The sequence below is a fragment of the Urocitellus parryii genome, chromosome 7, assembly GCF_045843805.1.
Source record: "Urocitellus parryii isolate mUroPar1 chromosome 7, mUroPar1.hap1, whole genome shotgun sequence".
Lineage (NCBI taxonomy): Eukaryota > Metazoa > Chordata > Mammalia > Rodentia > Sciuridae > Urocitellus > Urocitellus parryii.
The window spans coordinates 441,824-466,863 of NC_135537.1; the positions used below are offsets into that span (position 1 = coordinate 441,824).

Here is a 25,040-nt window from a genome sequence, read left to right on the forward strand (position 1 = left end):
GGGGCTGGCCTCCACTGCCAGGGGACTGGCCTCCAATATAGGAATCATCCTCTCCGCTCAGTGGTCACTAGCCCTGCCCCACCCCCTATTATCCATCCGCTCCGCTCTATAAGTACCTCCCAGTATCCAGCCCCCTGGAGAAGTGACCTGTCTACTCTTGTTTCCATCACTGGTCCTCCGCTGTGCTTGTGGCTTCAGCCCTCTCCCCAAGGTACTAGCCACCGAGGGCCACGGAAGGCGGGGGTCTTATGTGAAAGGTCAGGGCCAAGGCTCAACCAGAAGGACACAGCCAACCACACTGCCCATACCCTGCGCTCCTGCCCGCAATGAGGAGAGCCTGACCAATCAGGCCCAACCCTTCCTGACTCTGATCCTAAAGAGGAGACCCCAGTGCAGTCTCTCCTGCCCAGAGCTGTGCCCTCAGGGGATAAGGAAGCCAGGAAGAGGCTGAGAAATGAGGCCTTGGTTTAAGAACCATCTCCAGCCTGGGCGTGGTGGCCTGTAATTCCAGCAACTCTGGAAGCCAGCAGCAGTAGGATGGCAAGTTTGAGACCAGCTTCAGCAAGACCCTATCTCAAAATTTAAAAAAAAAAAAAAAAGACTGGGGATTGACCCTGGGTTCCATCCCCAGTACCCTCACCCCCCCCCCGAAAAAAAGTCTCAAAGTCTGTGTATCTCTGCATGTAAGAAGGAGAGCCAGCTTATGTCCGTGGCTTCTGAATCACTAGTGTCCTGTCACTTCCAGAGTCTTGGAGCCCAAATCTTCTCATCTATAAAATGGGACTACCATGCCTACCTCAGAGGAACATTGTTGCAGATCAAATATGATCCACAGCTATGTTTGCAGGGTGCACCCAACAGGCCCTCCATCCTGTGTCTCAGAGGCAAGGACGCGGGACTTCCTCAAGGTACTCTTCCCTCAGCATCCCTTTTCTGCCTCCAGGCCTCCAAGTCAAGAGGGCTCCATTTGCACTAGGATCTCCCCCTCCTCCTGCAGAACCCAGGTGGGCACTGCCACCTTGAGCCCTGTCACTCCCCACTAGGAGGGAGCCCAGCCAGCCCCCTCCTGCCCGCAGGGGAAGAGTAGGGGTGAAGTACACACCTTTTTTCTCCTTCAGAAAAGGCTACTTTTTCTGATGGGGGTTCTCTGGTGCCACTGCCCCTGTGATTCACTATCAAGACTCATCTCCTCCCTGACGGATCTGGGGCTGCCCCAGGAGGCACAGGTGGCCTGTCCTTACTGGTACCATCACCTGATTTTTATGTGACTTGTCAGACCCAGGGAATGGAGAGCCAGCCCACTGAGGTGCTGTGCCCAGGACTAGCAGGTGGACACTAGACAGGAGGGTCCTTCTCTGGGAGCCCACCTTGACCACTGCTCCTGAAGATGGGCCCTGGTATCCCTTAAGTGGGGTCCCCAAGCCTGCACTGAAGGTAGTCGGGGCAGCCAAAGGTGGAGTCATCCCCCAGGGAAGTGGGGCTCACCCCTCCAGAGTCATAACCGCACTCAGCTTTATTAGGAACTGGCAGAGAGAGATGCCCAGCCCCCAAGGGGCAGCAGCAAGTTCTCAGGGGTCCAGAGACCACCAGGTCCCTGGGCACAGTCAGTCCAGGCAGCCCAGCTTGGTCCCTGTGGTGGCCTCAGGAGTACTCCCGGGTGAACTTGGCATGAAAACGGCTCAGCTTCTCCAGCAGCAGTCGAAGCTTCTCCAGGGGGGGCAGAATGGTCATCCTGGAAAGGGCAAGCTGTGAGCCAAAGGGGGCACAGCAGGCACTGGCAGGCTGTGTGGGCCTGGTCTCACCGGAAGTGATAGGTGCCCTCCAGTTGCCCAAAGCCGCTCCCGGGCACCACGCAGATTCCTGTCTCCTCCAGGAGGCGCTGGCAGAAGAACATGTCTGGGGCCAGGCCGAGCTCCTGCGGTGTGGAGGGCGGTCAGAGCTCTATGCCCAGGCCTCCGCCCCACCCTGCCCTGCCCCACCAGACCTGAGCAAGCTGGACCGCCCGGGGGGGCAGCTGCACTCGAGGGAAGGAGTACATGGCACCCTGCACTGGGTTGCATCTGATGCCAGGAGTTTCATTGAAGACCTGCTCCGTGAGCTTGGCCTTGGCCGCCAACTCAGCTAGCACCATTTGCCTCTCCTGCAGCCACGGAGGGGACAATCAGGGCATGGCAGGGACACAATAGCCCTCAATCCTTTCCCCAACTGGCTCGCCAGATGCCCTTGGCCTCATTTCCCTCACCTCCTGGAACTGCGCAAAGGAGGGGTCAGAGGGTGCTGGCGGGCTGACCACCATGTCCAGCAGGGCCTGGCCCGGCACAGGCGGGCACAGCCGCACACTCATCAGCTTCAGCATCTGCCGCTGCACTTCAGGGTCCATGTTCACCACCTCCACGTAGCCACCGCGGAACCCGCACCTGCCAGGTAGGGCAGGCGTCAAGGTCGAGGCCCAGCAGGGAAGAGAGGGCGGGAAAGTGGCTGGAGTCCAAGAACCCCCTACCGGCCCACACGCACTCGCCCATGTAGCCCTTGGAGGCTGAGTGGAAGGAGGCAAGCTCCTGCTGCGTGGAGTACGGTGGGCCCATCTCGGTGAGCACCTTCTTGAAGGAGTAGAACCGCGAGCCCTCTGCGTACACGTTGTCCTGGTACACCTGCAGGGGCGCTGTCGTCACGCGGCCCGGCCGCTGACCCGCAGCCACCCTCCCTGACGCGTCCCTGTACACACCTCATCAGCCAGCAGAAAGAGTCCCTCTTCGAACGCGAAGCGGATCACGGCCTCGATGCACTCCCGGGTCTGCACCTGCCCTGGGGACAGCAGCGCGGCCAGGGTCAACTGCGGGCACCCACCACCTCACCCCTGCCCTCATCTGGACAGTGGGGTTGACTGACCCCTCGTGGTAGGCCTAGGAGCATGCAGCAGCTGGAGGGATCAGGGTAGGTGGGGCGGGGAAGCGGCGCACCGGTGGGGTTGCCGGGGTTGATCACGCAGAGCGCACGTGGGCAGCAGTGGTCACGTGCTTGAGACAGCCTGCGCCGCAGCTCAGCCACATCGAGTGCCCAAGTGCGCTCCTCATCCAGGTAGTAGTCCACCTGCACCGCGTCCAGTTCCGCCAGAGTGGCCGAGTAGAGGGGGTACTGCGGGACAGGGATGAGCACGCCTGTCCGCCGGCGGCCCTCCCCAGCCACCAGCAGCTTCAGCACTGTCTGTGGGCAGGGTGAGGAGCGCGGTGTTGGCAGGGCCAAGGGGCTGCACCCATCCGCTGCCCTGTGGAACCACAGAGCCATTGTGTCCTGCCCTGGCCCAGCCTACCACGATGGCATCACTGGCACCCGTGGACAGGAAGATGTTGTTGGGGTCAGCAGGGATGCCTCCATCTCGCCTCTCGATGTACCGTGCAACATCCTCACGGATCAGCTGGATGCCAGAGCTGATGCTATAGGCCCCTGGACCCCGGCAAGCAGAGCAGAGCAGACCCATGAAAGTGGCTAGTCCTCCCGCAACCCTCCCAAGAGATCCACCCTTCTCTGCTTCTTCCTGGGGCTTGGTCCCCGTCTGGCACTAGCACTCACCCAGGCTGTGGCCCCCGCATGCCTGCAAGATGCGCTGAGCCCTTTGTTTGGCATCCTCGGGGAAGTCAGGGCTGTTCAGGAGATCTGGGTGGACACAGAGGGCCAAGACCTGGGCGGACGGAATGATGAGGTCAGGGCACACTGATGGCTGGAGACAAGGGGACACAAGCAGTACAGGAGCCTCACCTGGCGGAAGAAAGTGATGGGCCTCTGCCCCATGGCCTGTGCATCTCCAATGTTGGCACGGATGACCTCAGTGAAGGGTTTCTTCACACCCTGGCAGGGAAAGGGAGAAGGCAGCCAGATGGGGCACCGCTACCCCCACAGCCCTTGTCCCAAGTGCCACTGGGCCAGAGGCTGATCTAGTAGCAAAGGAGCAGCAGGAGGGTAGCAGGGCCTCAGGACCCTACCTGGCGCAGCTCCTGCTCCAGCTCCAAGGCCCGCAGCACTATGGGGCCACGCACGGCGTACTCCACCTTGCGCACACATGGGTTCATGGAGTCCAGGGTCAGCACCTTCTCCCTCAGCCCATTCCTTGCAGCCCGGCTCTGGTCACCTACTCTCAAGGCCATGACTCTGCTCAGATCAGGCAGGAAGGTGGCTCAGGAGGTGGCAGGCCCAGAGGTGGTGGTGGGGGCAGCAGGGTCCAGGCTTGGGAGCTCAGGATGGGAGAAGGAGCCTGAATCAGGGAGCTCAGAGTAAGAGGACACCCGCTTCACTGCAGCCTGCTGGCTCCAGTGAAAGGGACAGAAAGGGCTGAAGGAGCTGGAGCTGCCTGGGCTCCACCCCATGGTCTGGGCACAGTTCTGCCCCAGGGAGGCAGAGGGCGTGGGTGAGGCAGCAGGCGGGGCTTGGGGTGAGTCCCAGTGCCCGCCCAGTGTCCCCATGACAGGAGAGCAGGAGACCCACATGGGGGGTAGGGAGAGACGGCCTTGGTGTTGGGGGAGGGAAGGGCTCAATGCCTGGGCCTGGTGGACCTGAGAGGTTGGCAGAGTTGGGTAGGGGTGACCCCTAAGGTGAGACTGGAGCCAGTAGCCACTGGATTTACCTCAGCAGGGCACTGCTGAGGCCTAGCCCTCTTGGCACCCCCATCTTTTCTTAGGCCAGCAGACAGACCTGTCTCCTAGGTGACAGCCAGGCTTTAGGAATGCTGGGGGGGGGGGCTGGGGGGGACGAGTGAGGAATAGAGACTCTGAGTTCCACCAGGGCAATGGCCATGGCCCAGAGACTACAAGAACACTGCAGCTGGACCTTGGTCCCTGATCAGCATTGCAAGGGACTGGAGGGAGGAGGAGGGCTGGAGACAGGGCAGGCCAACCCTGGACCCTCGAACCCCTTGCCCCAGGTTGCCCTCACACCCTTTCAACACACATTAGCCTGGGGTTGCCCTTGGGGCCACACCCCAGGCATTGGGGAGGAGGGGTAGCCTGTCACCTTCCCTCCTTCCTGATTGGCGGAGAGAGCAGGAAGTAAACTGCGATAGGCCCCCAGAACCCCACCTCCACAGGCTCGCAGGCCATTCCCAGGGTTGGCCTTTGCAGGCTGCCAGGCCAGCCAGATCCAAGGGTGAACTGACAGATAGGAAGCCAGTCCTCTGAGCTGGGCAGTAGCAGCTGGTTAGACCGAGGGGAGCCTTGGCTCCTCTGCTTCTGCAGATTGGGAGAGAAGCCACCAGGAGTTCTAAGTGGGGAACGCACGCGCGCGCGCACAGACACACAGACACACACACATACCTCTCTCAACTTGCACCTCTCAGTTCTGCTGCCACAATGGCCTCCCAATTCACAGGCCTGTTCCTTTGGCCCTCACATCAGAGGACAGGTTAATATGAGCCCGGCCCCAGTCAGAGCCAGCCACTGCCTGACTTCTGGCATCAGGGCCCAAGTGGCAGCTGTGGTGGTAGGTGGACCTTAGGCAGAGGTACCGCCCCACTCACTAAATTTAACCAGCAGCTAGCCCCTGGCCCTCCCCCCAGACCTGCTAAGGGCAGCAACCCTCCAACCACAGATGCTAGAAGGGCAGGCGGGCCCTGGACACTGAGCAGACCAGGTCAGTACCCAGTAAGGAGAGGAGGGTAGCCTAAACTCATACCACCCCGTGCTGGTGGCCATGCAGGGCTGCCTACTGTGGACAGAGAGATGATCGGGCAGTGCCCTCAGCCCTCCAGCTTGAGGCCCCTAAGGGGCCCCTTCATCCTTACACATTGTATCTAGCCAGCTCAGAGCCTGAGTGGCCAAGTGCTTGTCACCTATACCAGCCCAAGCAGAAGTTGGCAGCCAGGGCCCAGGATCAGGGCAACATGCCACGAATTGGGGAACCACTGCCGCTGGGAAGTGCCTGATGCTGGCCGTGCCAGTTTTGCTCTACTGGCTCTGGCCCAGGAATCCTGGAAAAAATACTCCCTCTCTTTGCAGGTCAGGACTCCTGCCCCTTGGTATGGGCCCCCTCAGCTCTGGCCCGAAAAGAGCTTCCTTCTAAAGTACCCTACTGCCCTCAGGAAAACAAAGAGTTAACAGTGCTTCCAGGAAGTCGAATATAGCAGGGAGGGTGTGGGTAAAGGCCAGGCTTCTTGCCCAATGGCCCTTGGGCCTCCCTCCCACACAGGGGCCAGGCCTCCACTTGCGAGCCCCAGCGTGCACCTACAGGCCTGAGTGCTCGTGGGCATGGGCGGCACCTGTAGAGCAGCACCACCTGCCCCTCCCCAGCGGAGACACTGGAAGGCTTGACGACAAACACCCCTTTATCAAGCGTCACAGGACAAACACTCTGCAGCAGATGCCTGCAGATACGGCTCTGCCTAAAGTCCATCCCCAACAGAGAGTCCACTGTCCTGAGGGGCAGAAGCTGGGGAAGACTCTGGTGTCTGCCCACCTGCAGTTCCAGGGCACACCCTGAGAGTGGGCCTCCAGGGCAAGCCTCGGGCTGGCCTGGAAATGGGTACAGCCCCTCACATGAGCAAGCAGCAGGGCCTCTTCTCCATCGGGGCCTCCTCAGATGGGGCTGTGAGCTTGAGCAGGGGTGGGTCCCCACCTGCCCTGAAGCCGCAGTCCGGCTGGGAGGACACAGGGTCAGCAGACAAGCCAGATTCAGGCCCCTCAGGCCCCTCAGGCCCCTCAGGCCCCTCAGGCTGTGGTCGCAGGAGCTTGGCAGCAGCTCGCTGGCGTTTGAGTTCGGCCAGGGTGTGGTGGGCCTTGTCCCGGACAAGGGTGTCTGGGGTGGTACTCGCCACCGGGCTCAGCTGGTACGACACACTCCGGTCCAGCCGCTTGGAGTACAGGTGCCGCCCTGGGGGGCCCCCTACTCGGCCATTGTGGGACCTGGCCCCCTCAGGGTCATCTTCCTGTGGGCAGAATCAGGGCCCAAGGCTGTCAGGAGGCAGCTCCTCTTACTGGCCCTGGCCTCAGGATCTAGGCTACACGGTTGTAGAAGAACAACCGTGAGGGGCAGGGGGACAACAGCCCAGCCCTGAGGAGCATGGCCCACCTAGGAGCACAAGGTCACTGGTCCTCCCAGCTCCACACTGGACCAGTGTGAATGGGAAACTCACATACTGATGCCAGGTCACAGCCTAGGACCAACTGCCAAAGCCATGTGGAAGGTGGGCAGCACAAGGCCAGGACTCACCTCTGGGGGGGGCAGCCAGAGCTCTGCGTCTGTCTGGTGGTCCTCATCCTCCTCCAGCGGCTCTGGACTTGGGGGTGGTGGCTGCTGCCACACGATGGCCTCCTGGGCATGCTCCTTGCGGTACAGGTCAGTGCGCTGGGTCAGGCTCACTCGCCTCACCACTTTCCTGGAAGGCCGGGGTGCGGTGGAGGTGAGAGGGGACACACAGCCTCAGACCCTGCCTAGTTCTGCTGGCAGCTCCACCTGCAGGCTGACATCCCATCCCTCCTGAGGCACAGCCGGGGTGGGGGCTGGGGATGGACTGTGGGGGGAGCTCACCCGCGGCTGCCTGCACTGGAGGTGCGGCGGCGCAGCAGGGAGCGCTGACGGCCCTGAGCTCGCAAGAGTGCATCCTGCTTCTGCTTCAGCTCCAGCAGCTTGGCCCGTACCTCCTCATCACCACATACATCTGAGAGATGACCACAAGCGTCACAGGGGCCCTCCCTGCCTGTCCCTTCCACCAGGTGGAGGCAGCCCTGGAGCTCACCAAGGGGTGTCTCATCCATCAGGGATTTCCCATTCAGGTCGGCCCCGTTTGCCACAAGCAGCTCCACCAGGTGCACCTGCAGGCCAGCCAGTGGGGGACTGCTGAGGGCTTGAGCCGCAGCCAAGAGCCCGCTCACCATCTGCTCCTGACCACACTCACCTGTCCCCAGTAGGCGGCAGCGTGCAGTGGCTCCCAGCCGTCTAGGTCCTTGGCGCTCAGGCTGGCTCCATGCTCTAGCAGCAGGGTAGCTGCCTCACTGAACCCACTGGCGGCGGCCAGGTGCAGCTGCAGGCAGGCCACCCAGCCCTGAATCCCAGTCCCACAACCATCCAACAAGCCCCCAGCCCCTTAACAGACCCCCTCCACATGGCCAAGTCCTCACCAGTGTGGCTCCATGGTCCAGCGGGTCATTGAGGTCAGCTCCAACATGCAGAAGGCTCTGGAGGTCATTCAGCATGAGCAGCTCTGGCACTGCCCGGGCCTCCTCGATGCTGTCCTGGGTGATGCCTGTGGAGCAGCAGGCTCAGAGATGGAGCGCCCAGGCCCACCCTGAACAGGCAGGCACAGCACACTCACCCCTGTTGGCCATGGCAGTCTCCAGGCAGTCCAGTGTCTGCTCATCCTCACACAGGTCATACGGCATGTTCCCATCAGTGTTGACTGCCAGGAGATCAGCACCCCTGCAGGGAGGACGGACGGGTGAGAGCTGCTGCCCAGCCCCCTTTCAGCAAGTCTGCCCTGTGCAGAAGCCCTGAGCCTCGGACTGCCTTCAGGAAGTGCCAGCAGACGGGGGAGGACACGTAGGTTCTAGCTGCTGTTGGGAGAGGAAGCCTCTGGGCTCATCTGGCAGCCCCTCAGCTCTGGATCTTGTTCCTAAGGCAGACAGGCCATCCTGCAGTCTACCCACCTGGGCTTCAAGGCCCAAGGCACCCATCTATCCCCTGTAAATACAGGGTACACCTGCAGGAGGTACGCCGCACTCTGGGGACCCCAGGGAGAAGTGAAGCAAGAAAGCCAAGCAGTTGCTGATGTTGAGCCCACAGATCAGGGGGAGCAGGCCTGGAGGAAGGGGAGCTGAGGGGAGCAAAGGACACAGAGGGGCTGCCTGAGGTTTGGAACCCACCTGCAGCCTGTCACCAGCTCCAAGGGGAGTCTGGGGGCCTGCTTGCTGCATGGCTACTGCCCCACTCAGAGGAGGCACTTGTGTGTGATGGCAACAGCCAGTCACCCACACAAGGATCTGTGATCTACTGGAGAGGCCCAGGACTGGGGGAGGAAGGACAGGCTCCTGAACCTGAGGAGGCCACCAACCTCCTCTGCTCCATCCTCCTCCCATCCCCCAGTACTGGGGACTGAGCCCCGATGTGCTTTAACACTGAGTAAAATCCCCAGTCCTATTTATTTATTTATTTGTGTGGGGGGGGGGGGAGAGACTAGGGATTGAACCCAAAGCCACGTCCACCCTTGGAAAAAGCTGAGCTACATCCTCAGTCCTTTTATTAATTTTTTTTTTTTTTTTTTTTTTTTTTTTTTTTACTTTAAAGGGCTGGGGATATATATAGCTTAGTGGTAGAATGACTGCCTAGCATGAGATCCTGAGTTTAATCCCCAATATCACCAAAACTTTTTTTTTTAATCTTTGAGATAAGATCTAAGTTGCCCAGGCTGGCCTTGAACTTGAGATCCTCCTGTGGCAGCCTCCCAAGTAGCTGGAGTTACAGGGCTTACCACCACTCCCCACTCCACCTTCCTTCCTGTTGGAGAAAAGTCCTCACCTATACCCACGCACATCCTCCTGGCCTCTCTGCTCCCCTTACCTCCTTATTAGTTCTACCCTCAACACTAACCAGAATGGCATTTCTCAGGGGAGACCATGAGAAGGCCCTCTATCCAGAGCTGGTGGTCCAGCCTACCGGGTGGGCCCAAACTATCCCCCAGGGGTCTCAAGCAGAATGGGTAGAGGTGAGGATACAGGAAGCCAGGACCTGGCCAGCTTCACTGAGTAGCCACATGAGCTGCCATCTGTGAGAAAGCCCCTCCATGATAAAGGCCCAATGGACACTACCGGGCAATGAGAAGCTCCACCAGGTGCAGGTGGCCACAGGTGGCTGCAGCATGCAGGGGGGTCCAGCACTCGCTGTCACGGGCATTGACGTCAGCCCCAGCCTCCAGGAGCTGTTGCACCATCTCTCGGAAATCATCAATGCAGCACTGCAAACACACAGCCTGAGTGGCCTGAGCCCTGCCAGCCCCTGCCCTGCCCACCCGCACACAGGCTGACCTGGTGCAGTGCTGTCAGCCCATCCTCATTGGCCAGGTCGGGGCTGACTCCACTCCTGAGGAGCTGGCGGACTGTAAGAAGGGGGTGGTGACGTCTGGGTGAGGCCTTGACTGGCCTACGCCATCCCTGGCCCAAGGCCACCTGGGCCCATGACACTGATGCCCCGGGATCAGGGAAGGGAGAGGAAGACTGGTATAGACGGCAGGAAGCATGCAGACTCAAGGAGCCTGGGGTGTCTGTCTGCCCCAAATAGGCCACACACACAGCAGCACCAGCCCCTCTCCTATCATGACACCCACCCCTAAGACCGCAGAACTGGCCCTCCTTTGAGACAGCTGGCCCGTAATTCCACGCTTAGCTCCCAGCCCTGCAGCTGCGTATAGCCCCAGCATAGGGGCTTACACTCCTCTGATCCTCCTGATGATCAGCCCAGCCCCTCAACCAGTGCCTGTCCCTGCCCTTGCTCCCCTTCAGAAATCCCATCTCAGACCACGCTCTTGCCAAGGTCCCTGGGGTCCTCTCTGGCCATGCAGCAGTAAGACACAGCTCCTTGTGACAGGCCTGTGGCACACATAGCACCCTTCTCTACAGGCCCCCTCCCAGCCTCCAGGTCTCAGGAGGGCTCCTGCACAGTCACTGCCCACTCCTCCTCACCTCTGCCCCAAAAAGAGACAGGAAGAGCCCTTAAGAAAAATCAAGAGGTCCCCTCCCCAGACTCCAGAGCCTTGTACTCAGTGGGCTACAAATATGAGGCATGGAGAGGAAGAGGGGCTTGCAGAAAGGTCAGGCTGTCATCAGGCTGGGAAGGCTCCAGTGGTAAGGAAGGAGTCAAAGGGAACACTGAGGGCAGCTGCGAGAGGGGTCAGCCGTGTGGGTACTGGGTCAGCTTGCTCTACTCTTTGCAACTGGAAGTATGTGTTACCACCCTACTCAGCAGAGGTGGAACTCAGGGAACAGCTGGCAGAGGCCAGGGAGCTCACCCACAGCCTAGCATCCTTACAAGAGGCGGTGAGAGTTGTCAGCCTGCTCAGCTCCATACACTGGATGCTTCTGCAGGCCCTGATGGGCGCCCCCCGCAGCCTGGTCCTCTCACAACTGGCCTGCCTCACAGCAGGACCTTTTGCATGAGGCCTCTGCTGAAGAACAGCTATCTCAGCACGGGTTGTCCTAACAAGAGACCCTGGTTGCCCTGTGGCTAAAGCCCAAGAGTGCTGGACAGGCACTGGCCCAGCCCAGAGCCCAACACAAGATGAGGCCACACCCACATGGATGGGAGTGCCATTGGGTACCACCCTGGGACAAGGACACTCACCTTCTTCCAGGTCATTTCGGGCAGCGGCTTCCAGGAGGACAACACTGGGAGGGAAGACAACTTGCTTCGGGGGCTCTCGGCCAGCTGCCTCCTTCTGCAGCTGCTTCCCACTGCCTTTTTTGGCCTGGGCCTCCTTCTCAGCCTGGGCCCATATCTTCACCTGCTGGGCACGCCGCTTCTGGGCATGCTTCAGCCGCTCCTGGGTGCTCATCTTGCCCACCATGGGCATCTCTGCCAGCAGTTCCAGGTGCTCAGCCATGGTCGGGGGTGTCTACCCACAGGGCTGCTTGGGGTACCACAGTGCAGGGGAGGGGGGTCAGACCAGGCTTGAGTGGCAGAGCAGCTGGCTGGACTGACACCTTTGAGGGCATTCCCTTCCTGAGGCTTGTGCCCTCGGCCCCTGGCGAGGGTGTGAACAGGCCCAGGCAGCCCTGAGGGGCACAGCCCAAGACGGAAGGGCGTGTAAGGATACCACAGCTGGTCCCACGCAGGCCTGGCACCTTGGTGGCTCAGATAGCAGGGTCTCTAGACAGGCAGCACCTCACTTCCCTCTTGAGATCAGGGTACACCGATTGTGGGAAGTAGCCCTAAGACCTGGCCGGACTCAGTCCAGGGTCTGAAGCTAATTACCCAGATAACAAAGCTCTAGCTTCCTGGTACCTTGCCAAGGGAGAGGGAGGGCCAATCCACAGTGGGTCCTGAGAGCCCCTTGGAACTTCTGCTCTTTCTAGGCCTCAGGAGCCTGGCTGGGGTCAAGGAGCAGTCATGGCCGGGCCCTGCCTGCACCCTCCTGATGGTGCTCCAGTCGGCACAGCAGGACCAATGAGGGGGGCCACATAAGGTCAGCCCTAGGCAGCCAGGGTACAGAGGACACAGGGCGCCTGTCAGTGTGTCTTCAGGGGAGCCTCCCCTTTGGGCAGCCACATACACCTGAAGAGCAAACAAGGAAGCACATCAAGGCCAGTTCAGAGGGTGGGGCAGAGAGGCTCTGATGAGACCACTCCCGGCCACCCTGGGGTCCTGCCTTGTGTGGGGCCCACCTTCTGCCTGCGGAACACAGTGCAGGGCAATGATCCTTGGGGGGCTGCTCAGCTCTCACACTTAGGAAAGGCAGAATGAAGGGCACCTCAGGCTCCCGACCCACCCTCTGCAGAAGGGGCTGCCCAGGTACACCACTGGGAGCAGAGCCAGGAGCCCTGCCCATGACCAGCCAGCCAGCCCTGTGTGCTGTGTGGGGCAGAGGTTGCCCCTGAGTCCCTGAGTTCACGCCCTGCCTCCTTGATCTCGGCCAGCGATCAGCTCCCCAGCCTCCTGCTCCTTGCCAGGCTCCCTGACCTGGCCAGCCAATACTCCAACCATCTGGGAACCTGGGCTGCATGGTTACAGGCACAGGTGACCGACCTGGCTTGAGGTCTACAGGGACCAACAGGCCAACATCTTAGGCTGTCAGCTTCGAGGTATGACCTTGCTGGAGTGCCCATCTTGGCCCCATTCCTCACAAGGTATGGTCACCCACTGCTCTGTTCCTCAGAAGGCACAGTCACACACTGCCCAGAGGCGGCTGACCCAGAATCCTGTTCTCCACACAACCAGGCCTCTCGGCAACCTAGACACTAAACCCATTTTCTTCTAGCCAGTTTATACAACAAGGGTCTCAACACACACCCCTTTTGCCTTGAAGGGGACTGCCACGCCAGATGACACTAGGCTGGCCAGGTCCCTTCTGACAGGTCTGACCTGGTAGAGTTAGCCCCTGTGAGCTTGGTCTGAGTTTCCTAGGGAGAGAACCAGTAGGGCCCTTAGCCCTGGACTGGTGTGCTCTCCGTGAACTCTGCTGTGAGCAGCCTGCTCCAAAGTTGGCCACCTCTGCAGACCGCTAGGGCCAGCCAGGGCTGACGTAAGCCAGCCCAACACCCTGCCCAGACTCCCCAGCCCGCTGTCACCCTCTCAGGTCCAGCATCCCTACTCAGGACAACCAGGCTGGGTTCTGCAGGTACCCTGCTAGCTCCTCCAGCATAAGGACAAGGATTCCAGACCCTGCCATGTGACAGAGTCCTCCCTGCTGCCACCCATGGTAGATATCCTCCTCCCCAACAGGGCTGACAAGGTGGGACCTGCATCTCTCTGTCATCAGGATTCTGCCAGGGAAGTGGCCCCAGTCTGCCCCAAGAGGTCACAGCCAAGAGGGAGGCCCACTGCCCTGCCTGCCCCACCTCTGTCCAATGAAGGTAAAGAAGATGATCCAAGACCACCTGATCAAATAGCCACACCCATCCCATCAGTGGGTAGAAAGAGATATATATATTTTTTTGCACTGGCAAAATTGAACCCAGGGGTGCTTAACCACTGAGCCACATCCCCAGCCCTTCTCATGTTTTATTTTGAGACAGAATCTTGCTAAATTACTTAGGGCTTCACTAAGTTGCTGAGGCTGGCTTTGAAATTGCAATTCTCCTGCCTCAGCCTACCAAGCCACTGGGATTACAGGCATTTGCCACCAAGCCTGGCTGATATAAAGATATCTGATGCTGTTGTCCTACAGAAGAAAAATAATCTGAGGACAGCAACCACTTTCTTTTGTGTGTGTGTATATTGGACTAGGGACTGAACCCAGGGGCTCTCTAACACTGAGCTATACCCCAGTCCTTTAAATAAATAAGTAAATAAATATTTACATATTTATTTGTGTATGTGTGTGTGTGTGTGTGTGTGTGTATATATATATATATATATATATATATTTTTTTTTTTTTTTTTAATAGGACTTGCTAAATTGCCCAGACTGACCTGGAACTTGAAATCCTTGTGCTCAGCCTCCTGAGCAGCTGGGATCACAAGTGTGGCCACCATGCTGGCAACAACCATTTTTCAAGTGGAATACAGCTGACTTTTAATGTTCTCATTCTGAGGCCCCCTCAGGATGCAGCATGAACCCTCTGGCTGCTATGAAGAGAGTGAGCATGGGGTGCTCTGCCTTTCCCCATATGGCTCCCCAAAACAGTCCCCACCCCTGGATGCACCCACCTGGCTGAGCTCTCTGCTGGAGGCTGACTGAGCACAGTCTCCACCTGAGCTAGGGTCGGTCCCTACCCTGCTTGACTCCTTCCTCTGAAAGGATGTGCCCAGAGAGCCCAAGGAGGCCCAGGCCCACCGTGCAGGCACCCACCCCAGACAGTCACCTTTCAGGGGTGTCCAGCACCCACCTCCACCCAGGAAAGCTATAAGCTCAGTACCCGAGTTCCCCTAGATGCTGCCTGCCTATCCATCCTCCAGAAGCCAACCTCAAAGTGGGCAAGCCCAGCAAATGGCTACCACACCACAGATTGTCTCCAGGCCTCCTGGAGTGTCAGACAGATAATCCGGTTGACTTATTCTACTTCTCAGCTCCAAGCCCAGGCAAGCTGCACAGAAGAGTGGAACCCCGTGGGGAGTAGCCTCCCAGATGGATATTGGCCCCATCCCCACCTCTCAGCCTCCCACCACTGAGCCACCCCTAGACTGCAGAGAGCACCATGGGGCAGCAGCAAGGCAGCACCCAGACACAGCCCAGGCTCCAAGGGTTCTAGGGTGACCTGACTTCCCTGGCCTAGTACCCCCAGCACCACCCCACCCTGCCCCCAGCCACAGCCTTCCTCCAGCAGGTCCTCGCCATCATGCCCACACCTAGCCCAGAACTGCCCTGTTAACTGCTCCACCACGTGCCTCACACACCCACCTCAAGACCCCCACTGTGCAGCGAGAGCCCAGAGTCTGACGGCTGTGAAGCACAAGTCACCTTATTTGTCCAGAGACAGGGACGAGGCAGGTGGAGGTGCACTCTTTTCGCAGAAGGAAAGAAGACACTGGGAGCTACAGAGAAGTGCCAAGAAGGGGAAGAGCCTGGGGCACTCGTTACAGGCTCCTGTTCTCAGGGTACATACAGGTACACCTCAAGGGTGCTAGTGCATCCCCAGGCCTGAAATGTCCCCTCTGACAGCCCTTCTGGGAGCACCCCCTGAAGCCCGAAAGCAAATCAGGCAGAGTGTCAGGGGGGCAGGATAGTGTCAGGGAGGCAGGAAGAGAGTCCTCCTGCTGTGGCTGCATACCATGGGGGAAAGCATACACACAGTGGGCAGCAGAGAGCACTGGGCAGCCAGCACAGGAGTCCCAGGAAGCAACATGGCTAGCCTGGCATCCTGGCCTGCCTCCCTCAGTCCAATTCTGGGGGACTTTACATTTCTGTGACGCTTGTGCTTGTTGGAACTGATTCCCGTAACTCACAACCAGAAGAGTTCATATTGTTTGTACCAATATCTATCATGGCAAAAAAATGGGAGACTCCCTAGATGCCCATCATTCTGGGAAAAGTAAATCATGGCTAGGCACAGTAGAGCACACCTGTAATCCCAGCGACTCAAGAGGTTGGGACAGGAAGATCGTAACCTCAAGGCCAGCCTCAGCAACTTAGCGAGACCCTGTCTCAAAATAAAAAATAAAAAGGGCTGGGATGTAATTCATTGGTAGAGCACCACTAGATTCAATCCCCAGTACTAAAAACACAGTCAATGACACGGAGCCATTCTGTAGAACAATGTCTATAGCGCGCATCTGTCAACAAGAGGCAGAGTGCAGTGCTTTGGGAGAGGGGCTGCAACATGTGAGCACCAGGTGCAGGGGCCCGCAGAGTGCCACAAGAACTGTGCCTGGGGGTCTCAGCGAACCACATGACGCCTGCTTAGCCACTGGGGAGGAGGACCCATAGGAGGCAGCTCTACGCTCAAAGGCCTGTACCCTGAGGCCATGGGCAGCCCCACGCAGTGAAGGACAAATGGTCACTCTGATCACTGTGGATGTGGGAGGCAGTGCAGGCCATCCCCAGGGCTCATCACTGGGGTATTCCAGAGGCACTGCTCTGTGAAGTTCATCCTGAAGCTGTTCATTGTGAAGTACCTGAAGTGCCATCTTGGCCACTCAATGTAGCAGAATTTATGACATAAAATACAGAAAAGCATCTAAATGTCTATCAAAGGGGATTAATTAAATAAACTCTTATTGGAAGCCAGGCATGGTGAAACACACCACTAATCCCAGCAACTCAGGGCTGAGGCAGAAAGACAGCAAGTTCAAAGCCAGCCTCATTAAACTTAGCAAGACCCTATCTCAAAATAAGAATAAAGAGTACTGGCATCAAGGGCTAGGTTGTGGCTCAGTGGTAGAGTGCTTGCCTTGCACATGTGAGGGCACTAGGTTCGATCTTCAACACCATGTAAAAATAAATAAATAAAATAAAGGTACTGTGTCCATCTACAAATTTAAAATATTAAAAAAAAAAAAAGAGTGCTGGCATCAGGCAAGGTGGCGCACGCCTATAATTCCAGCAGCTCAGGAGGCTGAGGCAGGAGGATCATGAGTTCAAAGCCAGCCTCAGCAAAAGCAAGGTGCTAAGTAACTCAGTGAGACCCTGTCTCTAATCTAAATAAAATATAAAATAGGGCTGGGGATGTGGCTCAGTGGTTGATTGCTCTTGAGTTCAACCCTCTGTTACCCCCCCACACACACACGAAAAGAATGTTTTGTTTTGTTTTGTTTTTTAAATATTTATTTATTTTTTAGTTATTGGCGGACACAACATCTTTGTTGGTATGTGGTGCTGGAGGATCGAACCCGGGCCGCACGCATGCCAGGCGAGCGCGCTACCGCTTGAGCCACATCCCCAGCCCCATGAAAAGAATGTTGAGGATATAGCTTAGTGGTACAGCAACACACACACACACACACACACCCCACACACACAAAAGTACACTTATCTATTTTTTTTTTAGTTGTAGATGGATACAATACCATTATTTTATTTATTTCTTTTTATGTGGTGCTGAGGATCAAACCCAGTGCCTCACACCCAGTGCTAGGCAAGCGCTCTGCCACTGAGCCACAACCCCAGCCTGTACACTTATCTATGCATAAGAAACATGAAAAAGTAAAACAAGAAATGAATGAGTGGGGACAGGGCATGGAAGAAAGGACTTCTCTACTGCTGCACTTGGACCATGTGAAGACCACCTTCGGTGGTCTTTGTGTAGCGAAGGAGAGCTACAGAGCCACTGCACAGGGACAAGGTCAGGGCCAGGAGGAGAAAGAACATGTGCTGTGTGCTACACAAAGGGTATGGATGCAGGGGAACCAAGGCCGCTCGGTGGCTGCGTGGACAGTACAGCATTCTGTCCAACCAAGAAGGCTCTCAGATGAATGCATGACATGATCAGATTATGCCAGAGGATGAAGAGGAAAAGTATGGGGCAAGGAGTGGACATGAGGACAGTCCAGGGAAATGATAAAAGGCAAGACTGGGGAGCAATGGGCAGCCACAGTGAGGAAAAGGCCAGGAAGTGCAGATGGAATGGTCCCGAGTAGGAGGACTTGCATCTAGAAAGGAGTGGTCAGTACGGTGTGCACAGAGCCTAGGTGGTCCTCAGGGGAGCCAGGGCAGCAGGGAGAGCCCCTCAAAGCCCACAGAGCCACCAGAGGTCCACTGGGCCGCATGGGGAAGGACTCTAGGTATGAAGTGCCAGAGTAAGAAGCACTTACTTCCTGGGAAACAGCAGGGCCCTCCTCACTTCTCACACCAAGATGGACTCCAGAGAGCACACACATGATGTTGAGAGAAGCAAAGCTACAGGAGTACAAGAAGGACAAAAAGGAAAACTTTCTGTGGTCCCAGCACGTGGGAAACCTTCCTAAGCTTGCCACAAAACCCAGAAACTTATAAATCCAATTAAATTTTCAAAGTTTATATTATAAAAGCAAAACAAAAAATCCTACAAGATCAAAAGACAGATGATCAGGGCTGGGGCTGGGGCTCAGCAGCAGAGTGCTCGCCTAGCATGCGCAAGGCCCTGGGTTCGATCCTCAACACCACATAAAAATCATTAAAAATAAACGAAATAAAGGTATTGTGTCTAACCAAAAAATAAATAATAAAAAAAGACAGACGATCAATTGGGCAAAAACACAATGAGAGTGACAAGGTCACTCAGGTCACTCAGGTCAGCATAGCAGCAAAGGGCTCCTTGTGCCCAAGGAGAGAGGGCACAAGTCCTGGCAGAGATAGACTGCTATTCACCTCCCTAAATAATTAACACACACAGATCAAAAGGAGGCAGCCAGGTGAGGAGGCCCATGCCAGCTACCGAGGAGGTGGAGGCAGGAAGATCCCAAGTGTGCAAGGCCCCAGGTTCCACCCCCTCTGCACCACCGACACCTCAGAACTCATGTACTCTTGGCATGACACTTAGCAGAACAGTATGAAATAGAAACCTTCCACTATTTTGGCAGGACTGGGGACTGAACCCAGAGGTGCTCTACCACTGAGTTACACCCCCAGTACTTCTCCCCACCCCCTATTCTGAGAAAGAGTCTTGCGGAGTTGCCCCGGCTGGCCTTGAACTTGTGATTCTCTGTTAGTCTTCTAAGTAGCTGGGATTACAGGCTAAGCCACCACACTGGGCTTCCGCTATTTTTGATCTACAAAATGAAATGTTATTTAGCTCAGTAACAACTGCCTGCTGACCACCCTGTGAGGAAGGAGGACCCACGCCATCCATACATCTATGCAGGCCATGCTCCTAGCCCACTCTGGCCTGGGGGCAGAGCTATGCGTGAAACACATGCGGGTCTGACCAGACTAACTGTGAGCTCTAGCAGCAGCATCTGTCAGCAATGGAGTCTCCAGGGGTGGGGTGGGGGGCTCTCCCCAGAAGTCAGGGCAGGCTCTAAATCTCCCTTCTCACTTTCCTTTCCTTTTGCCACATGACTCCAAAACACATCTAATAAACTCACAGAAAAGTGTCAGAAGACATGCCCAAATGAAAGCAGATAGGCAGCCAGAGACATCTACATTTAAAAAGAGACTCAATGAGCACTGAAGATAAAAGCCAAGATTCCCAGAAAGAGAACAAGACAGGGAAGACTTCCAGCAGCCCCTGCAAATAAACTTAGTTGAAGCCAGGGCCACAGGCACCACTCCACTGAGCAGCCTCATTTAGCCTTGGGGCTCTAATGCCCCATGACCGGCACTATATAGATCTGGAAACTAAGGTCTCCCAAGTACAACAGTGAGGAAACCAGAATCACAAAAGTGAGCTTTGAAGGAGACAGCATTATATATAACCCTGGGTTTGCTCTGGCTCAAAACTTACTCCCCCTCAGAGAATGAGCCTAGTCAAGATAGGGCAGCAGTCAAGCATCTATCTGGCAGCAGGGCTGCTGCTTATGGTTCAGGCCTGGGAGTTGTGGACACAAGAGGCATTTGAATATCCCAGAAGTCAGGGATACTCAAATCCTTAGAACAGGAGACCTGTGGAGTCTAGATGACCGACATCCAAACAAGGCAAGAACAAGGGGGACATCCGGGGAAGACAGTTCACGATTACTCAGCAAATTCCTATAAACTGGATGGAAGAAAGGTGGGGGCTGGCAGAGCAGAGATAGCCCCCAAGGTCACTGGGAAAAAAAATCATAGAGGAGCACAATACATAGGATGACAAAGTTTTAAAAAATCAGGAACATGACAAAGGGGACCTGTGATGTGTACAAGAGCAGATTCCAGGCTGAGGCTGTGGCTCAGTGGTAGAGCACTTGCCTGGCATGTGTGAGGCAGTGGGTTTGATTTTCAGCACTGCATATAAATTAATAAACAAAGGTCCATCAACAACTAAAATACACACACACACACACACACACACATATATATATGCGCACATATACAGAGACAGAGACAGACATGCACACAAGCAGATTCCTCTGAACCCCAACATTCTTTATGGGGTGCGGAAGTTGGGACACTGGCCAGGCGTGGTGGTGTATGCCTGTAATCCTAGCAGCTTGGGAGGCTGAGGCAAGAGGATACTTTGAGCCCAGGTGTTTAGGGCCAGCCTGGGCAACATAGAGAAACCTCAAGTACAAGTACTTCAAAAAAGAGTAAAGACAGCCAGGCACAGGGGCACCTGCCTATAATCCCAGTAGCTAGGGAGACTGAGGCAGGAGGGTCTCCAGTTCAAAGCCAGCCTCAGCAACAGCAAAGTGCTAAGCAACTCAGTGAGACCCTGTCTTTAAATAAAATACAAATTAGGGCTGGGGGGGCTGGGGTTATGGCTCAGCGGTAGAGCGCTCGCCTCTCACATGCAAGGCCCTAGGTTCAATCCTCAGCACCACATAAGTAAAATAAAACAAAGCTATAAAAAAAATTTTTTTTAAGTGTTTTAAAAAAATAGGGCTAGGGATGCGGCTCAGTGTTCGAGTGCCCTTGGGTTCAATCACCAGTACCAAAAAAAGATTTTTAAATAAAAATAAAAAACAAGGGCTGGGGATGCAGCTCAGTGGTAGAGTGTCTCTGGGTTCAATTTCCGGTACTGTAAAAGAAAATAATAAGGAAAAGAAAAGAAGGAAGGGAACTAGGAACCAGCTGAGCTGAGAGTGAAGCCCAACAGCCACCTGTAGTCCCACAAACACAAGTGGCTCAAGGCCAGCCTGAGCAACTTACTAAGATCCTGCATTAAAATAAATGGGCTGGGGCTGCAGCTCAGTGGCAGAGAGCTTGCCTAGCATGCATAAGACCTGAGTTCAATCTGTAGTATCACCAAAAAAGATTATTAAGACAAACCATTTCTCTAATTATTTCCCCCTACATACCTCACACTGGGGATTGAACCCAGGCATGCTCTACATTCCCAGCCCTTTTTTATTTTTTTATTTTGAGACAAGGTCTCACTAAATTGCTCAGGCTGGCCTCAAACTTTTTTTTCTCTTTTTGGTACCCAGGGGCGCTTAACTACTGAGCCACATTCCCAGACCTTTTATATATTTTATTTAGAGACAGGGTCTCGCTGAGTTGCTGAGTTCCTCGCTAATCTGCTGAGGCTGGCTTCAAACTCTCATCCTCCTACCTCAGCCCCCCGAGTTGCTGGGATTACAGGCGTGCACCACTGCGACTGGCTTCAAACTTTTGATCCTACTGCCTCAGCCTCCTGAATCACTGGGATTACACGCATGTACCTCCACATAAGGGGCCTACAAGCCATTTTTCCAGGCAAAAGATTTGAACAGACACTTCATGAAATAAGATATACAGCCAAGGAGCTGGGACTGTGGCTCAGTGGTAAAGCACTTGCCTGACACTTGTGAGGCACTGGGTTCGATTCTCAGCACCACATACAAATAAAGCACATGAAAAGATGCTCAACACCCTTCAAACGTAGAAAAGTACAAATTAAAACCACCATGAACTACCAGGACACACACATCTATGAGCATGGACAAAGTTTAAAAGGATTAGAGTTGGAGGTGTGGCTTGGTGATAAAGTCAAACCCGAGATATTTACAGAATAGGCTTGCCTACTGTCAACCTCACCCCACCTTATGGAAGCTATTGCTTCTATCTGGAAAGTTCTCCCACCAAATCTTAGGATCAGTGGCTCCTTCTGGCATCTCAGATCAAGTCTAATGTCTTCCTCAGCAGTCTTCTATGGTCACCTCATTGTCAACACATTTAAATTTCTGACATGCCTCTTACTGTTGGCTTCCCTGCTGTATCCTCAGAGCTCAGCCAATGCCTGACTTACAGGAAGCACTCAATAACTGGTGGACAACAGGGGAACAGCCACTGCATGTGCCAGCATTGGGGGTACAAACAGAATGGGACACGGGATGGGACAAGGAAAGGTTCACTCAGCTGTGCACACCAACGTGCCAGGCACACCAACGTGCCAGGCACATCAAGGAGGTAGTTCCAAGAAAGCCTAGAGGTGAGAGAAGACCCTTCAACTGCCACCCAGATGTCTTCTCTTGGCCAATGGGTAGATGTGGCACAGGCACTGGGGTGGGGCTGAGCAGGTGTGGAATCTAGGGGCTGAAACAGTCTGTTGGGATGCCTAAGACTGAAGTTCCTAAGCTCCATGCAATGGAGAGACATACAAGTAACCAGCTATTGAAACAAACCAGAGATTCAGAAATCCCTAAAACACAGAACCCAAAGTTGAGCCCAAAGACACAGAGCCCCCTCTCTTGGGGCCTGCCAGCCAAGACAACCCTGGGTGGAAAGCAAAGTTCAGGCATACCCTGAGCTGGTGAGGGAGGATGCCAGGAAGACTATTCAAGAGACAGGAGGTGGGCCCCAGCTAATAGGGGGAAACCCAGCCCAGGTATCAGGAGAAAAACGGACCTCCTTAAAGCTTGTCCATCACAGCACTGAACGTGATGGGGAGACTTGGAACAGGGTCAGGCAGTTGGCCTCTGAAAGCTGTCCATCACAGTGACAAACACGGAGCAGCCAAGGTTTGTACAGGTTTGGGCAGTCATCAGCCTTTCAGACCACTCAGTTTTATGCTGGAGATCCCCGAGTTGGTCCAGTGGGGACTCTGGATACCAGGCTGCCACAGACAAGAGGAATCTTTCAGGAAAACCCTAGTCCTTCCAGGAAACACCTGGGGAGCAAAGACCCCCCAGGAGGTGTCACTGCTGAGCCTGAGAGAACGACGTGGTACCCTGGCCTCCGCCTGAATCCCAAACAAGGACCAGGAAGAAAGGAGGGCTAGTTTTGCTCTGGCTCCCTTGAGGCTGGGATAACTCCAAACACACCTCTTCTCTTTGAAACGGTGGAAATCAACCCCACCAGGCCCCGAGCTTTCGGTCTGGTTCAGCCAGAGGCGAAATCAGCTGAAGCACTTTTCGCGGGTTGATTAGTACTTCATGCCTGACCCCAATTCGCGAAGCGTCGCCCACAATCCCGCCTACAAGTGAGGTCCCCTGAATCCCTGAGTGGCTCCAATTTCTCCTTTCCCCTGACTCCAAAGCCCGCACCGAGAGTGGACAAGTCTCTTTTCTGTGGCCCTAATGTCCACATCTGAAATTAAGACCCAGATAGGTACTGCCTACATGACCAGCAGGCTGCAAGAACCACACCTGCCATTTGGACAAATGGGACACGCCTACTGGTGGCCTCCGCGAGCGGCCCTTCCGGAAGCCTCTCCGGACCCTGGGCAATCGCTGCCCGATCGGGGCCGCAGAGGCGCTCCGCGGCGGCCAGCCTCCTCCGCCCCGACCCTCCCGAGCTTCGCCGCCCTCCCCGCGCCGCCCTGAGTCACCTTCGGCCCGCAGGCTGCGCACTCAGTCCGGCCCCGCGGCGGGCCAGGCGGCCCCGCGCTCCTTCAGGCGCCGCGGGGGCGGGCCCCGCGCCGGCCTCGCCATGGCAACGCGACACTTCCGGTCTTCCAGGTCCCGAGCGGAAGTCGCAGAGCCCCGTGGGAGCCGGGGGGTGGAGTCACGCTGCCCGAGGCGGGCCCGGGGAGCTCACGCAGCTGGCACCGCCTTTCCTCTGCGCTGGTGGGCGCCGCGGTGGCGCGAACGTCCCCTGATTTCGGGTGGGGCGGGAAGGACAAGTGGCCAAATGATCCGGAGAGGTGGTCGTCTATTCGTGCTAGGCTTTGAAGAAAGGGTAGTAGGAGTCTATCCCTCAAATCAGAGCCTTCGTGGGCGGAGTGAAGAGCGTGTGCCAAAACGGCAGGAGAGAGAGAGAGAGAAGTGTGTGTCAGAGAAGAGCAGCTAGAAGGAGCCCTTGGTATGCGCCGTTGAGGCAGCAAGGGAGGACCAGTGGAGAACACCCTCAGACTTTTAGAGAGAACGTCCTTGTCAAGTAGAGCTAAGAGTCCATAGGTGTTACCCTCCTGAGACACAAGGACCCCTCAGTGAGAGTCCTGGAACTGAAGCGAGGAGAGAGCCCCGAGAGTGCCAAGGTGATAGGAGTCTAGAGAAAGCTAGATGCTGTCTGAAGGGAGAATCTGGTAGTGAGAAAGCACAACCAGAGGGTGGCTGGAGCAGTGTGGTGCCCCACGTTCATCTCCCACCTCAGCCCCAGTCCCTCCTCCAGTGCACTCTTGATTCCTGCCTTTTGCCTTTGGCACCTCATACCCATTGTATGCTGCAGGTCAACCATTTAGCATGCTAATAAAGGGTTCCTGCACGTCTAGGGGTCCTTGGCTTTGGTATCAGCACCAACCACTACAGCTAGTGCCCTGACTCTGAAGCTCTCTGGGGCAAGCTTGCCTGGTATAGGGAGAAGAAACTGGGCTTCGGGTCTGGGTACAGATCACAGGTTTTGACTGGCCCCAGGTGCAGAGCCAGGGAGAAGGAGCTCATCTGAACTCTGTAGCACATTCCTGGGGAAAAAAATCACTTAAGTCCACTGTACCCATTCCCATTTTGCTCCTAGGATGGGGACTTCACAGTCTTTCCCTTCAGGAAGTGCTTCTGATCATGTTCCTTAAGTCCAGCCCATAGGACCCAGGTTCTACTGGCAGCTTTGTCTTGAACACCCTTCCCTTCTTGGCAACTGGCATGGACAAGAAGTCATTCCTATCTGTTAAAGGGGAGCCTGAGACCTGCCCTAGGCAGACAAAATAAGGAGGAGGTGGTACCCTCCTCCTAAGGGCTTTTCCTTAAAGCTCCTGGGTGATGCCGAGCTTCCAGAGGCAACCTGGGAATGGGAAATTGTGGCTTCAGGAGGTCACCTGAAGTCGGAACTGGAATCCTCTCTGCCCCTCCCTTTCAGATTAACTGAAACCTGCTAATTGTGGCAGCCCTTGCAACTCCCCTCCCCCACAGCCTTTTCCTTCCTCCCCTCCCCCTTCCATCCGAATGATAAAGGGCCTGGCCTGCCTGCCCCAGTCAGGCCTCAGGCCCCAGGCCCAGCCTCCCCA

The 25,040-nt window shown here is 56.0% G+C and overlaps 2 protein-coding genes and 1 long non-coding RNA gene across 7 annotated transcripts; 1 reads left to right on the forward strand and 2 right to left on the reverse strand.

Moving 5' to 3' along the window:
• Positions 1-1,490: 1,490 nt before the first annotated feature.
• Positions 1,491-5,451, reverse strand: Gpt (glutamic--pyruvic transaminase). Of its 3 annotated transcripts, XM_026409813.2 has the most exons (13): positions 5,304-5,451; positions 5,070-5,219; positions 3,981-4,146; positions 3,757-3,846; positions 3,571-3,679; positions 3,311-3,444; positions 2,961-3,204; positions 2,726-2,805; positions 2,515-2,651; positions 2,243-2,417; positions 1,985-2,140; positions 1,803-1,915; positions 1,491-1,732 (listed from the first exon to the last, which is right to left on the reverse strand). In XM_026409813.2, the coding sequence occupies exons 3-13, from the start codon at positions 4,140-4,142 to the stop codon at positions 1,642-1,644; spliced, it is 1,491 nt and encodes a 496-aa protein (XP_026265598.2). In that variant the 5' UTR covers positions 4,143-4,146; positions 5,070-5,219; positions 5,304-5,451; the 3' UTR covers positions 1,491-1,641. The 3 variants fall into 3 exon arrangements, with proteins under 3 accessions (XP_026265598.2, XP_026265594.2, XP_026265599.2); XM_026409809.2 differs by lacking the exon at positions 5,070-5,219 and having other exon boundaries at positions 5,304-5,450; XM_026409814.2 differs by lacking the exons at positions 3,981-4,146; positions 5,070-5,219.
• Positions 4,166-23,584, reverse strand: Ppp1r16a (protein phosphatase 1 regulatory subunit 16A). 2 transcript variants are annotated; one of them, XM_077800521.1, is made up of 13 exons: positions 23,430-23,584; positions 11,974-12,243; positions 11,314-11,599; positions 10,002-10,072; positions 9,786-9,931; positions 8,297-8,400; positions 8,103-8,227; positions 7,880-8,005; positions 7,721-7,796; positions 7,513-7,642; positions 7,195-7,360; positions 6,214-6,910; positions 4,166-4,229 (listed from the first exon to the last, which is right to left on the reverse strand). In XM_077800521.1, the coding sequence occupies exons 3-12, from the start codon at positions 11,570-11,572 to the stop codon at positions 6,518-6,520; spliced, it is 1,596 nt and encodes a 531-aa protein (XP_077656647.1). In that variant the 5' UTR covers positions 11,573-11,599; positions 11,974-12,243; positions 23,430-23,584; the 3' UTR covers positions 4,166-4,229; positions 6,214-6,517. The 2 variants fall into 2 exon arrangements, with proteins under 2 accessions (XP_077656647.1, XP_077656646.1); XM_077800520.1 differs by having other exon boundaries at positions 11,314-12,243.
• LOC113197475 (uncharacterized) lies at positions 5,541-14,159 on the forward strand. Of its 2 annotated transcripts, XR_003302703.2 has the most exons (4): positions 5,541-5,619; positions 8,352-8,520; positions 13,411-13,541; positions 14,076-14,159. It is a non-coding gene; the product is annotated as an uncharacterized LOC113197475 (long non-coding RNA). The 2 variants fall into 2 exon arrangements; XR_003302702.2 differs by lacking the exon at positions 14,076-14,159 and having other exon boundaries at positions 13,411-13,945.
• Positions 23,585-25,040: the final 1,456 nt, after the last annotated feature.

Coding starts and splice junctions, on each gene's coding strand:
- Ppp1r16a (XM_077800521.1), bottom strand. CDS start 11,572: ATGGCTGAGCACCTGGAACTGCTGGCAGAGATGCCCATGGTGGGCAAG. Junction 9,932..10,001: donor GGCTGACAGCACTGCACCAG/GTCAGCCTGTGT, acceptor GTGTGTTTGCAG/TGCTGCATTGATGATTTCCG. Junction 7,361..7,512: donor TCCAGTGCAGGCAGCCGCGG/GTGAGCTCCCCC, acceptor CCGGCCTTCCAG/GAAAGTGGTGAGGCGAGTGA.
- Gpt (XM_026409813.2), bottom strand. CDS start 4,142: ATGGCCTTGAGAGTAGGTGACCAGAGCCGGGCTGCAAGGAATGGGCTG. Junction 3,680..3,756: donor CCATCACTTTCTTCCGCCAG/GTGAGGCTCCTG, acceptor CCGTCCGCCCAG/GTCTTGGCCCTCTGTGTCCA. Junction 2,141..2,242: donor CCTTTGCGCAGTTCCAGGAG/GTGAGGGAAATG, acceptor CCGTGGCTGCAG/GAGAGGCAAATGGTGCTAGC.